The sequence below is a fragment of the Amblyomma americanum genome, chromosome 7 (genome assembly GCF_052857255.1).
Source record: "Amblyomma americanum isolate KBUSLIRL-KWMA chromosome 7, ASM5285725v1, whole genome shotgun sequence".
In the NCBI taxonomy this organism is placed as follows: domain Eukaryota; kingdom Metazoa; phylum Arthropoda; class Arachnida; order Ixodida; family Ixodidae; genus Amblyomma; species Amblyomma americanum.
Genome location: NC_135503.1, coordinates 80,089,825 through 80,105,111, shown reverse-complemented (window position 1 = coordinate 80,105,111; position 15,287 = coordinate 80,089,825). Strand labels below are relative to the sequence as shown.

The 15,287-nt window shown below is 45.3% G+C and overlaps 1 protein-coding gene across 1 annotated transcript; it reads right to left on the bottom strand.

Moving 5' to 3' along the window:
- Positions 1–2,452: 2,452 nt before the first annotated feature.
- Positions 2,453–4,291, bottom strand: LOC144097847 (neprilysin-2-like). Its single transcript, XM_077630461.1, has one exon. It carries the CDS (start codon positions 4,289–4,291, stop codon positions 2,453–2,455), a length of 1,839 nt encoding a protein of 612 aa, XP_077486587.1.
- Positions 4,292–15,287: the final 10,996 nt, after the last annotated feature.

Genomic DNA, 15,287 nt, shown 5'->3' with positions numbered 1-15,287 from the left:
AAGCTAGAAGGCAGATTTTTACATTGAATAAGGCAGGTATAAATTCTGACATATATAGCTGTTGGAGCTAGGTTCGACCGAAGCGGCGTCGAACTGGGACAAGCAACTAGAAACCGTTCCGGGTGGCGGCTTTGCCACTGGAGACGCAGCAATGATTTCAGATTGCAGTTATTGGTATACATGACGGAAGTATGTTTCAAACTGAGATCGGGTTGAAAGGTTGTGGTACACTGGTTACTCGAAATTTTATTAATTTGAAGGGTGATCAGGAGGTATAGGGATAATGATACATAAGAGAAATAAACAGTAGTCGGCCTTCCTCAGGCCTGGAGTCCTTTCGCTTCATTTACCTTTTTTGCCTGTTGTATGAGACAAAGTCTCTTCGAGCGTGAGCGAGCCAGAAGATCCTCTCACGGCTCATGGATAGGCCTGTCGATTCATTTCTGCTGCTTGCCGTTGTGAACTCCATCCGCCCGGGCGGGGTCTGTGGTTGCAGTGGACTAGCCCCACAACTCTACGCAGAGTGGTACAGGGTAGTAGGGCGGTACAGGGCGCCTGTGCACTGTAAACTATCGAAATTAGAGTGTTATCGCTGGAACAACTGCATCCACGACCATAACTCTAATGAGCCGTTCGAAGAGTTCCTTTCTTCAAAATTCAGCGCCTTCCACTCAATACAAACTTGCCAGCGCGGACACGGCCGTTGTTATTAACGAGGAGGCGCCCTTAGCGGTCAGTGAGAAGGGTGTGCGCTCTGGCCATGAGATACACGTGTACATTGTGAAACTGCTCAACCATTTAAACTGCGCTCACCTAGTTTGTACCACAACTTACATAATGAAATCAGCATAGTTTTTGGGAAACCGGTTCACACCAGTAGTGCAAGTCTGTTGAAAATTATGATACGGTGAGACTACTTCTAATCCATCGTCAACTGCTTACACCAAACATTGTCATAATATACAAGCGCTCTCTCCCTTCTGGCTGCTTCTCATTTGTTGACAAATTCTGGCGTCTCAGAAGAAATTGCATTGTTTACATGGCACAAATAAAGTAACGACTCAGAAGTAAGGAATGCACATATTTAGTAAGACAAAGCTAGAAAAGAATGGAAAATGTAAAAGTAACTTGTCACAAAAGTAGGCAATCGATCAACGAATTGATTAGCTGACTGGTTCCAACTCCGGCTAATCGCATGTAGCCATTAGAGACCCCTCCCGTGCTATGAATCCAGCAGGAGGATATTTAACGGTAGAGTTTTGCGGGGAATATCATAGTACAAAGAATATCCTTCCTGAAGCACTGTCAATCAGACATTCTAATCCGGAGTGATAACCAAATCAATGAAATAGTCAGTTTTTATGTGCGCACCGAACTCTGGATTGATTTTTAAATGGAGTTGCTCTGGAAGTGACACCGACATGTGCGAAACTTTTTTCTTACACAGCTTTTATTTGATTAGACCGCATGTGAAAATTAGCGCAATAACAGCAACTTGTATTCATTTCCTATAGTAAGCAAATGATAGCACTTTTTTCTCATTTATTACAGTAAGCATTGTGCAGTGAGGCATTAGAGTGAGGGAGGAAAGGAATGGCAAGAACAACAACAAATAAAAGCAATGAACCTTTTTAAGATGATGTGTTCCGCTTTGCGCCTGCGATACATGAGGGTGCGTTAAAATGACGTGTGTTTTGTCAGTACTGAACAAGTTGAGCATGTGTAGAAGGTACTCTCAGCAAAATGAGTTTCTTCGAGACAAGTCTGTCCTAGACTACAAGTTGCCTTCCGACGCCATCGGGGCGATCTTTTCTTGCTTAGGAACACGGTACATTATATAAAGGGCACACTGCTACAGACAATTTGTTCATACAGCTCAGTTATAACAATGAAGACAGATATCAAAACATGCACAGATACAGCGCTCGAGCTTCCAAGAGCGGTTAGTTCCTCGCGCAGCTAAATTCTAAGCGACAGTCCATACAGCGATCTAGAATGTCCTTCAATACAAAGGCATTTCATTGTAGAAGCAGAGTAAAACACATCTAAAGCAAAATGCGAACTGACGCTGATTACTTATAATGAGTATTAGAGGAGGAAAGAAACACCACAAAGAGAAGCGAAAAATTCGGTCCATAAACAAATGAATCCAAGAACTGCCTAATGTCTGCACCAAAGCTGCGGTTATTTTTAATCGAACATATTGAAACAAGAATGCATGCACTACGACTGAGATTAGAAATTATTTTTCACGTCAGGGTTATTCTTTGCACGAACAATTAAAAGTTGTCACCTAGACAAAAACAGATGTCTGTGCAAATTCCTCCGTCGTGAATTTCGCCGCGGAATCCAGGAAATGCTGGCTGCTCACTGCGTGTTGCCTAAGACTGATCATGAACACGAAACCAAGCAAACAAACAAAAACCTTAATGTGGAACTTCTCCGGCGAATTCTACTGGAAAAATCCACATTTCTGCAATACGCTCATATTAGACCCTGCGTCGCAATGGAACGCCTCAGCAAAGGGGCGGAAGCCCATTACGGCCTTGTTGCAGGCTCTTGCGGACTGTCCGTGTTGCAAATGGCACATTCCGAGACACATGGTTATGAAGAAAACTTGTGCCTCGGTCATCTTCATGAAAAGCTTGGGCTCTTCCTCGGCTTGCTTCTCGGTGGCCTTGAGGTAGGCCGTGTATGCCACCTCCAGAGCTGGCGTCTCGGGAAAAACATTCACCGCACCCAGGCACGTCACGCGCTTAGAATACTCGGCAGCAGAAGCTCTCGAAAGCCATCTGTGCGTAACGCTGCCGTACGCGTCAACTTGAACCCCTGTGCAGTCCAGAGCTCGTACAATCTCTCTTGCGTATTGGTAACCGAGGCCTCCGTAAAGCATTGCCTGGGTCCCGGACCCATAGAACAAAGGTCTCGACAAGGCTGCCATGGAGACGTGCACTGCATTCATCACGTGTGAGTAACTGAATAATGGCTCGGCGTAGCTGCCAGGCGCGCCGAGGAGCTCCGCGCATTCTTGAGGGCCCCGCGCGATGTACTTTCTGATGGCCTCTCTTGTCTGCACCCAGTATGCGCTGAGGGAGGTTGCCCTGTCAGGGAAAAAGCGGTAAATTTTGAAGAGTCCGCCGTCGGTCAAGAGCTCATTGCGAGGCCAAATCAGAGTCTGGATGCCTTCAAGCTTTGCAATGGCTATGTTCTGGCTTCGCCACTCCAGCCAATCCGCGTCTCTCATTAGCTGCACTGCTGCTTGCTGCACTGACCTGAGCAAACCATCGATGGATTCGCGTTCGTCGGGTGTCAGGCGCGAGACAGCAAAGAGTGCGTTGACCAACAACTGGTAGCTGGCTTCCACCACAAAGGAGCAGTATCGAAGTCGCGTCTTTGTGTTAGGGCCAACGCTGTGCGACGGTGCCCGAGACGGGTCGGCTATTGGGCCGTACACATCCCTGAAGAGCCAGCATATATGCTGCAGCAACTCGCTGTTGTCATACCTGGCGAAAGCCGCGTTGCTAGCTTCAAGGAGACGCGCTTCTTCGAAGATGATCATGTCTTGGCGAGAAAAGTTCTGGTTAGATTTAATGTGCTGGTTAAGCAATAGTGTCATGTTACTGGCGAAATTGGCGTGGTTGGAGGCATCTGCAAGCGAAAAATGACGTGGAACGCGTGTTCCGTATAGGTCCGTGTTCAAAAACATGCGGAAGATGTTCATTCTAGTCTTGAGATGGCGAGAGATGACACTGTCGTTGGCGCGAACGTCCTTCGTTTCGCTCCAGCGTTTTCGGTACTCTTCAGTGCCATTGATTGCCTGTAGTTGTGCTTGCCACTCTGCCATCATAGGGTTGCGACTGATGAGCACTCTGAGAACTGGATGGAAAGTGGTCGGAGGCAATACGGCAACCCGGAACCACAGCGGCGCCTGCCAGTTGTATGCGATGTCCAGAAGAAGACCAAATGCGCTTGTCTCCGGCTCACGCGGCTCGAGCCATCGTAGTCCGAGCATCTCCATAAAATGCGTCACGCTGTCATTGGTCGATCGGTCTTGTGTCATGCAGCCATTGTACATTGCGGCAGCTTTACTACCCGCTCCCAAAAGCTTTGCTCCGTCCTCTATGAGCTTCTGAAGTCCGTCAAGCCAGCGCTGGTGCATAGACGGAAGCGTCGACGTAGCTGCGTCCACGGCGGATGGGTCTTTTGCATATTGCTCTTGGTGTGGGCAAACGAACGCGCCAAAATCTTCACACGGGTCCACTTTTTTGTCAAGAACGGACTGGAAGAGCATCCTGTGTGCTCTGCAGTCCTGCGACGCGCACAGACGTCCGCCTTCCCCTCTCCCTTTCTTTGATTGCAACAGCGCTATGACTATGCACAGAACTATGAGAAAAAGGCAGCAGAGAAATACAGTTGCCTTGGTTTCCATTCGTTGCAAGCTTTGTGCGAGACGGCTGGATCCTCGTGCCTCATCCTGCAAAAGAAAAAAAAAACTAAATAACGCATACATAGCGAACCCGCAACTGCGGTTGTATCAAGAGAACTTTAAGTTCGGATAAGGATTTTTTGGATCATTATCGGGGAAGTAAAAAACCTGAAAATCTCACCGTATTCTGCTCTACAAAACGGTCTTTTGTGTGATGCCAAGTCAGAAAATACCACAGAACCACTATTCTCACAGACACTGAGCCGATCGATTGCGGTGAGAAAAATGGTAAATATGGGTATACCTGAGGCGTATATGCGTGGCATGCTCTGCTCAACGGCTTTGACTGCGCTATCTTTAGTGCGAAGCAAGGAAGATGTGCAGTTGGAAAGCAATAGTTGCACGTAATGCTGTTATGATTGTTGACTCGAACTGTTCTTTAATAACGGTCGCTGGGGCGTGGACTGAGGGTATTTGTTTCGGGAACGGGGAGGGTTACTCCTTGATTCTCAGGATGAGACTATTTCCGTACAATCGGAACAAATTCTCTGACTTGCTCAACACTTTTCTCAACTATAACCTTCCTTACTGTATTTCTACCCAATGATAACAGCAGTCCGTAGCTGCGACCGTTTTCGGTTCAGACCGCTGTCTAGGGTGCGTGCGGGTGTGGGCACTGCCAAGTTTATTTGACAGGTAAACAGCTTTTCTCATAGATAGGCTTCGTTTTTGTTTAGTGCCTGCCTGCTTCGCTTCAGCGTTCTATGATCTGTTGTGCACATGCTGGTTTGTCGAGCGGCTGCGCCGTAATAAATAAAGCTTGCTGCACTGCCACAATAGTTTTCCGTTGCACGCCAAGGAAGCCTTCTTTTAAGTATACTTCTGCAAGATGTCAACCGGAGAAAGTAGCGATTGCACCTAATCCCGGTACCTTACCGCAGACACTACAATTAAGGTAGTGAAAACACGGGATATTCCTAACAACGTAAAAGGTACCGTATTTGAGTGCCACAGATATTCACATAAGTCATATTCCGGGAGAGAACAAAGGTATATTACTGCAGTCGGTTGGAAGGCGCTAGACCTACTTCTGCAGGGCAGTAAGGTTTCGTTTCCATGATGCAACCCAGCGTGGCACCACAAGCGTCGCGCCTTGATACCTATGCAAAACTTCATAGTAGCATATTGCGCATCCGAAAAGATCAGGGTAGAACAGATGTCACGCTTTGACTTCAGTGCTGCGTAGATCCATAATATTTCTAGAACGTTTAAGCCCTGATGAATTGAACTAGCATGCGAAGCCAATTCTGCAAGCATTCCGGAATAGTAAAAGAAGTTTAAGGTAATAAGTGGTACCGCAGTGTCACCGTTTTGGACGGAGTAGTGACATCATTGGGTGTCGCCTCCGATATACGAGCTTTAGAATGAACGTCCCGTGTGCTCTCTTTATGCCTATCTATCTCGAAGCTTGTGCTGTACAAGTGAATGGTCCTGTCATAGTAACCAGTTGACAAAAGCCGTTGTGTGTGCCGCTCTCCGCGTGTCAGCCTTTGTTTTTTCGCGTTTACACATATCGAAATTCAAACGCATCAGCTTGGACAAACTAGAGTCCTACTGCAGAGTCCGAATGGATTTACTCATTTGATTTTAGTTGTTGATTATTGTTTGATTGAAAACACGCTTTTTCCTTTTTTTTTCTCCTTCTCCAAACGTTCTGCTGCAAGGAATTGAGTGGTATGATGGATTGGGGAAGCAGCGTCGAAAGGGCGTAAATTATATAGATTGAACCTCGTTATAACGAAGTTGAAGGAACCCGCCCATTACTGTGTAATAACCGTAGCTTCGTTATAGCAGATGTTGACCGAGCTTCCAAGGAGAATCGTCACTTCTTCGTTTTATCCATTATTTATTTATCAACGCTTTCGTTATAATGAGGTTAGGCGGCACGGTTCCCTCGACCTTCAATCTTGTCCTTCAAAGCCAGTTGCAAAAAAAATTCAGATTTTAACTGCTTTTATATCTCACCACAATTACATGGAGATTTATTTACTGCATTTACGGTACATTGGGTCTGTCAAGGAACACATTAATGCCATTATTATATATAGATTAAAGACCTCCTCACCATGTACGTCGACTGGGCGAGGACGGTTGTGAAACCGCTGCGCAGGTCAGTGAAGTCCGTGAACAAGCTGAACCTCCTTCTTCCTACGGAGGAAAGGGATGCGCGGGAGTTTCGGTGCATGCGAGGCACCCGAGGGTACTCATCGGGTTCGATGGGCTCCGGCATCATCTGGCGGAATGAAAATGAATTTGATGACCTTAGCGTGAACGAAATGTTTCCAGAGTTTAGCAGATTAAACGAATTACAGTCGCATACATATACATATGTGAATGCATGTAATTAGTAGCGCCGTGCAAGTACCTTTTTCGACAGGCCATTTTGAACACAACTGACTACGATCTACGTTTGGCAATGAAAAGCGCTTTTAAAATTCGTCAAATTTCAGTCCACGAGAGCTTAAGCCCGTCGGCGTTTTTTTTTCATTTTCTGAGATGAATGGCATGCCACGTTTGTCACAGAAAATATATTTCCCGGTTGGTTGCGCCCCAGCGCTAATATTCCGTGCCAATTTCACAAGCTTTCAGAGCACATTATTAAGACCTTATGGCTGCGCCTGAGCGGCGTCAAGCATACAAGTCAGCTGAGATGCATCAGTGATGCCAGGCGTATTTTGTTTCGCCGCCTGTTTTAATCAACTCGCCGATAAAAGGTCTCTGTCATAAGAGCGATATAAAATACTACAAATCCGATTGTTTAAGGCAAGCAGAAAAGAGGTCTAGTGTGAAGCTGCACACGTGAGACCAATTCTCAGCTCAGCTGAGAAGACACCAACCACACCGACTTCAATGTTATGCATCTATGTTGAGGCAAGCTCAATACTAACCTTATGAGGAGCTAAGAGTGTCAACTCAGGTAATTAATGCATGATTAATGTTTCATTTATACTGAGAAGGAAGTTCAAACACTTTCTTAAGGCCGCACATGGCAACTTTACTTAACAATACTGCCAGTTTGAAACTTGATACTCGCGTTCTAAAACGGAATGGCTAGGCTCACCTGTACGCACACTCTAGCTAAAATGTTTGTAGCATGCGCGTGCCCTATGCAAGGGTTTGAGGTTTTGCTTGACGTAAAATGTGCATATGGTGTGTATACAAGTGTCCTGTATAAATTGGTACCTACCAGTGATACATGGTGCGCCGGCAATGTGGGCTGTGCGACCGAAGGGACATCGTCAAGCTGACTCAAGGAGGGCGCGCGTATTATTGAGACTGGCTTGGGAACGTCGGCGATGTCGTCAGGCTGTTGTGGCGGGGACGCAACTGCCGGTGAGGCGGACATGGAGACACCGGTGACGTTGTAAGGCGCCGGTGAACCCAGAAAATCAGCTGGCGAGACGGGCTTGGAGACCGCGGAGACGTCCTCATGCTCTTGCGACGAGGACATCACTGGCGAAGAGGAGGACTTGGGCAAAGCGGTGACGTCGTCAGGTGACTGTGTCTCAGGAGCAGCATTAGGCGAGAGGGGTTCGGAAAGCGGTAGGTCGGCAGTGCAAGCGCTGCGGCTCTTTTGATGGCGATCGGTGGCTTCGGCGCTGCTCGAAACGGTTTGTTCCCTCCTGCCCTCGTCCTCGGCGACCCCGGAAGCGCCGGACGCCGCCACCTCACCGTGCTTGCCAGTGATATGTGAAGTCAGAGACTTAGAATGTCCCTTCCGGTATTTCTTGATTTTCTGCAGCGTCGACATCGCCTCCTGGTACACTCAGTTGCAGATTCTTCTACTTCTTCATGCCACGCTAGCACGAGGCATGGCAAACAGATAGAGCGGCCGAAATAGCATTACTGCTACAGTACAAGTCACAATGCAAATGCAGTGAAATAATTTCGTTATAATATTTGTACAAATCCCGCTAGAGATAAACTAACAAGCGAATGTATGAAAGCAAAAGTTGTTGAGGTGCGAAAAACTACGACATCAAACGTATAATGAACGAGAGGACGGTCGGCAGGATAAAATGAGAGAATGCTTAAAGCATGGATTCGTGCTACGCAGAAGACGATAATGAGCAGGCAGCGTCGGGGCACGGGCTGCTCGTGCTTCTCGATATACCGTCACCATCATATTATTATTATGATTATTAATATTATTATTATTATTATTATTATTATTATTATTATTATTATTATTAATATTATTATTATTAATATTATTATTATTATTATTATTATTATTATTATTATTATTATTATTATTATTATTATTATATTGTCTCGAACGTATACAGTCGGCAAGAGACGGTTTTTCTAGACTCTGAGCTTCCGGATTAGCGCTTTCGTACGAATTGTTTTTACTTTGAGTTCTCGGTCTTCGTTTGCTGCTGTTGCAGGCGCACGCTAACTCTGGTAAATTTAGTTGCTTTCATCAGAAATGAAGAAATCTGTCGACAAGTTGCTGGGCGCCAATATCAGCGGATCACACAGCGCGATAAAATAAATCCCCGACATTTTATTAGCTTTTTTTATTTCTAGCCAGCGTTCTTTCTTTACGACCATCAGTGGAGAGGCACATCACTTTGTGTTCGCGTTGCGGGACGAATGGCTTTGCGTCTTCTTACCACTCTCGAATGCGCTGCTTGCGAGCCATTCATATCGCATGCCGACGGTTGAAATTGCTGGGAGCAATTTATGGACGTCACGCGGGGAATAAATATACTCGCTGAATTGAAATGTTCCTATAAAAAAGACCTACAGCCCGCCAACGGTCTGTGCTTGGTCACTAGACCTCTCTGGCGATAAATGCACGAGTCGTCCTTTCGCGGGCGAGTGCTTGGTCTAATGCAAATTTTGGTACTTCCGATATGATGAGATTGCAATAAACTATGCATTTGCAATGAACATTTGGGTCAGCCGCTGGAAAATGGGAGTTGAAGGGAAGGTCGTGTGCGGCAGAATAACCTTTTGCAAAAAGTATTTAAACAAGAGTTAAATCTCCAGTTCTAAAATAGCGTCAAGAACAAAGTACTGATAGTGTGCACTATCCCGCTATATAGATTAAACATGGCAAAGAATTTAAAAAGTGAAAAAACGATAAAAAAGAAGAAACTACTTATAAGCTGATAGTCGTGCACACAGTTGCTAAATTATCGGCATGTGTAAATAAAGTAAGTAACCAGTTTGATTACTCCTGAATTTATGGCAGATGACGGTATAGAGAAGTGATGCCTAAAGCCTCTGAATGCCTCAAAACCAAACATTGGAATTGAATTTTCCGGCATCTATCCTCTCCAAGCGCTCGCGGTAGTATCGATCCTTACATTTCCCAAAGCTCTGTGGCCTCATCTTAATGCACGGTTTGTCCTCTGCAGCAGTCACCAGAGCCATATATCATTATTATTAGCATCAGCCTGATTGCGCCCACAGCAGGGCAAACGCGTTTCTTATATTTCTGCAATTAGCCCCGCCTTGCGAAGGCCGCTGCCATCCTATCACCGCAAACGTTTTAATCTAAACTGCCCACCTTTGTTTTTGCCGCCCTCTTGCTTCGCTTGCCTTCTCTAGGAATCGACTCCGTTACCCTCAAGGACCAGCAGTTGCCTTGCCTTCGCATTACATGCGCTGCCTAAGCCCATTACTTCCTCTTGATTTCGTCTACGATATCATTATCCCGCGGAGGATATTTAGAAGTTTGCTGGCATACAGTGGGCGCAGCTTGCAAAGTACAGCGTCAATTGGAGAGACATGGGAGAGGCCTTTTTCCTGCAATGGGCGTAGTCAGGCTACTGATGACTCTCCCCTCTTCCTGTCGCTTAACGTTTCAGTTATAATTATGCTTTCAACAGCTCACTCCGTTGTCTTTAACTTAGTTGAGCCCTTTTCATTGCCCAGCACGTTTTTACCCCATACATGAATAGCCTTTTAAATTCACCTGTTATAGCTTTTCTATTGAGGGATATTGGCAAAAAGGCAATAATGACCTGAGAGAACTTGACAAATACACGCCACGCTATTATTATTGTTCTAATTACTTCGCTCTCGTGATCCCAATCTGCGGTCACCACCTGCCATAAGTAGACGTATTCCCTAAACACTTCTAGCACTTCGCTAGCAACTGTAAACTGCCGTTTCTTTCCGAGGCTGTCGAGCATTACTATAGTTTTCTGCATATTGATTTTTAGACTCGCCGTTGGGCTCTTCCTGTCTAGCCGATTGGCAATGCTTTGCAGTTAATCTCCTGAGTGACCTAGCAAGCAAATGTCTTCAGCGAGCCGCCGATTACTTAGGTATTCTCCATAAACGCTTTTCCAAAACTCTTCGCTATTCAAGCCTCTGAATACCTCCAGTAAATATTCGGTGATCAGCATTAGTATGATTGTGTCTCCCTGAGTTACACACTAGCTTGCTAGAATTGCTTTGCTGAATTGCTGAGAGAGCGCTATGCGTAGCTAAGCAGCCGTTCTAGATATCTTTCAGTATCTCTACTTAGGGCTATGCTACCCCAGGAATAAGCAACATCTGCGTGACTGCTACCCGCCGCGGTGACTCAGTGGTTAAGGCGCTCGTCTACTGAGCCGGAGTTACCTCCGTTACCTTTAAAAACCAGCGGTAATCTTGCCTTCGCATCACATGCCCTGCCCACGCCCATTTCTTCCTCTTGATTTACTAGGATGTAATAAATTAGAATTTTCCCCTCCATGAGCGGTTATGTATAGGCAGTTGTTTGAAATTTTCTGCATTTGTTCTACAAATCTGGTTCAGTGCATTCCCGCCTGTGTTTGTCAGGTTAGGTGATTAGTTCTTTCTTGTGGATCCTGAGCAAAAGTGTGATGTTGATGTTATTGATGATATAGATGATATTGATGTTTTTTAAAAAAAATGGCTTCTCCTCAGACAACCACTGTGCAGCATGCTGGGTAAACACCAAACAACCTGAAAATCTCGACGCGGGCAATCCTGCCATCGTTAAAAGAAAGCATATCATAGTGGATATTTTCAATGTTTGAAGGCCCTGTAGCTCACTCCAAACAAAACTGCTGAAGATTCAATTGCCGACAGCGACAGTTTTGAAGAATAATGACTTTGGTTCATCCAGAGCTCCGCGTTGGGCGTATTTCCCCAAATTCAGCATCATGATGGTCCACCCGCTGATTCGGTGCTTCCAGAACAACTATTTCAGCATTATTCATTCTATTACCCGCCACATAAAAGTGGATATTTTAGATCGCGAATATTACCCTATGCTGTTCCTTACTGAGTCTGTGAAACGAGCACTCGCTAACTACAAATGTCGCTATCGTACGTGTTGTGATTTACCGTTCGTTTATGGCAATGATTGTCCACCCCTCCTTTAGCGCAGCACCGCACTCCAATGTGCTGTCTAGTTGTCGTGCTGATTTTTGCCAGCGCTCTTCTTTCGCCGTGCTGTTTTTTCGTTGTGCTGTTTTCTCACTGTGCTGTTTTGTCGCCGTGTTATTTTCCCTGAGCCGTTTTTTCAATGTGCCGTATTTTTCCCTGTGCTGTTTTGTCAATCAGCTGCTTTTCTGCACCGTTTTGTTGCATGCTGCTTTGTAGTGTCCTGTTCTTTCATGGTGCTCTTCAGCATAGCTTTTAAACGATGACCATTTTATGAGCGATGGCTCTGGGATGTCCGCTCTCACCGTCCTGTGCAGGCTCAGTAGGAAGGAGAAGTTTAACACATGCCAGGAGCTTGTGAATGCGATAAAAAAATTTATCTCCAGGAAAAATAACCGAGCCAACAAGAGGATAGAGGGAATATGGGCACCCGCGGACAAAAAGAACGAGCTATGGCAAAGGGTTTCAAAGTATTTGCGCTGGCTGTTTCACCGCATTTCTTACATTTGGAGCCTCTCTACGTTGCGCGACTGCATGCTCGACTGCAATTGGAGCAGGCGAAAAATACTTCTCCAGTGTTCGTTATATCCATCGGACTGTTGTTCTCACTTTGGCACCTTCTCTTCAAAGCTCCGTAAGCACTGCAGAGACTTTTTTTCGCAAAAGAATTGTGACATTCCTTTTGAAAACATGGTTATTTGTTCAGAAGTTGTATAAGCACGGTGATAACACCTAAGGGCAGCTGTGGGCTGCAGCCTGCCTGGTGTAGCCGTCTTCATAAACGTGGCAATTTAGTGGTATAAGGAGCTTTAAATATTTCATTTTATTTGTTAAGCTTTCCGAAATCCTACGCGTTCGGCAGGAAGGCGTTGTCCCATGGCACTGAATTTTAGCACTATGAATTCAGCGTTCTTTGGAACTTGTAAAATATGTTGCTGCTTTCCTCTGACTTGTAAATCTAGTATCAATTTTAAATTCTGTAAATCGGAGCCTCGGTCATGAGAGCTGTCGATTCGGTTTCAAAAGAGAAATGAATCAGCGCTCTGAACTCATTTTAAGGCGAATTTAGTTTGAAGTTCACATCATGATGTCTGGTGCGAATGCGCAAGGATGCATAAATACAAAATCTCATTAATTTAACATGACATTAAATCTCTATTATCGAAAACATTTACTAAGGCAATATTTTATGCCCTTTCAATTTGCCCCCATGGAAGCCGACCAGTCTCCTACGCCTGCAATTCAATGTGACAGATCACTGCAAGTTCCATCAACCTCTTGTCAGACGTGGGCCTGAATGTCACCCATAAGAAATTTACGGGCTGCCCCACGTGTCCTTTGAAATATACGGTTATCCCTCTTCGGATCAGCACGAAGTTGTGAAAAATAATGTTCTCTATGGGGCCAGTGGCTGTAACCTGCGCAGCTAGAATTCTGACAGGGCATGCAAAGACACCAGCGAGAGTTAAAAATTGGCCGTTCCATACTCTGCATCGAAATTTAAGCCCCATATTAAAAGGCAAAAAAATCTCTTCCTCAGAAGTAATTGGACTAGCAGAGGCAGTCCACTGCATTGTTTTACGGTTTGAAAGGCTCTGAAAATATTTTCAACCACCCTAAAACACTAACGGTGTCATTTTGCACGTCTCTGCACTTCTGGTACCCCTGGATGCTGGCCCCAAGAGTAAAAGTAAAGCAAACAGGAATAGTTAGTTAAGCTCAAATGAAGGATTAGTGCTCAAGATAACAAATATGCCATGAAGATGGCTGGTTGAGGCATACGCAGGTAAAAGGGGATAATACCGCAACGTCTCTCCAGAATTTCGCCAACTGCTTAACCCGAAGCTGGCTGGTTTCGTGCGAAAGTAATCGTGCAAGGGGTCAAACCGGCTCGTCGAGTTTTTTTGAAGCTTGACTTTGAGGGTTACCTTGGCCGAAAAATAAATTAATAAAATAAATTTTGCCGCGATTAAGATTGAAATCTGTGGCGGCGCGACAGATCAGCTTCGCTGGCCACTGCATGAAAGCATTAAGCAACCGCCGCAGCCAATCACGCCTCGCGATAAACTGCAACACACTTTCGCACTGCGCATTGCACATCGTTGTCTTGATCAACTTCCACCTTTGGCGACAACTTCCACCTGCGGCGCGAGCCGATCAAATCAGCTTAACCTCGATCAGACCGTAACCTTAGTCTAATATCGTCGCCAGATGTGCTGACGACAAAGACAAGCAAAACCATGAGCCAATTAGGCTAAGCACATACTTTACAACGTCTATTTGGTTTAACTATGTTAAAACACTACAATTTTGGTTTTATTATTTATTTATAGCATATCACACTCAGACACGCATCGTGTTACTTCCCAGTCTAAGATATATTACGACTTCAGAAATAACAGGCCCCTTTCTAGGCAAGGCAGAGAAGCACCGGTCAGACGCAGCACGCCTTCGGTTGGAAGTCTTTCTCTGAAAAGCGATATTTACACCAGTGAGCGCAAGGAAACTTCAAACTCCGCACACTTTTATGAATAGCAAGACCAGTCTAATAAGCCTGAAGAAGAAGCCTGGTTGAGCGCGGTCGGTTTAGAAATTTTTTGTTTAAACTTTTGTTTATTTCTAGGGCGCTTCAGCACCAGATTACATGACGCCACAAGTGGGTTAGTCTGGTTAGCACGAGAAGGCCACGCAGCTGTTTTCGCACCGAGTTTCGTCTACTTAGCATAAGTGCGTGGTATAAATGTACTTAACCAGGGTAAATTGGCGATTGGTCAACCGGCTCAGCTAAACTCTCCTTATGTTCAGCGACTGATCCAGAAATTGTAACCACTAAGGAATTCGGTTTAACATCCCTGCCTCGGCTGAAAGTCGCTGCGGAATTGGTTTAGCATCTCTGTGGTGTGGGTACTGGTGGACGGGTGCATTTGAAAAAAACATGTCGACAAATTGCAGCTGCAGGATACCGCATGAGCATCGGTAATGAAGGACCATAGTGTGTTTCAAGGAGCCTATAGCTAGACATAATCAGTGCTCACTCCTGTTGCGAGACTTCTCGCAATTACATTGGCCTAGAGTTAGGTATCCAAACATTCTCATCCTTGCTATAGCATGCACAAATGTTATCAAAGCTCTGCCTTCTTGGAATTTTTAATATACAGTTCAGCCCACTTATAACAAACCTGATGGTCACGCGACCTTTCAAACCGTAAAACAATGCAGTGGACTGCCTCTGCTAGTCCAATTATTTCTGAGGAAGAGATTTTTTTGCCTTTTAATTCTGGGTCTTAAATTTCGATGCAGAGTATGGAACGGCCAATTTTTAACTCTCGCTGGTGTCTTTGCATGCCCTGTCAGAATTCCAGCTGCGCAGGTTACAGCCACTGGCCCCATAGAGAACATTATTTTTCACAACTTCGTGCTGATCCGAAGAGGGATAACCGTATGTTTC

Bases quoted from the DNA above. Each gene is read 5' to 3' on its own strand.
- LOC144097847 (XM_077630461.1), bottom strand. From the start codon at position 4,291: ATGCTCTTCCAGTCCGTTCTTGACAAAAAAGTGGACCCGTGTGAAGAT.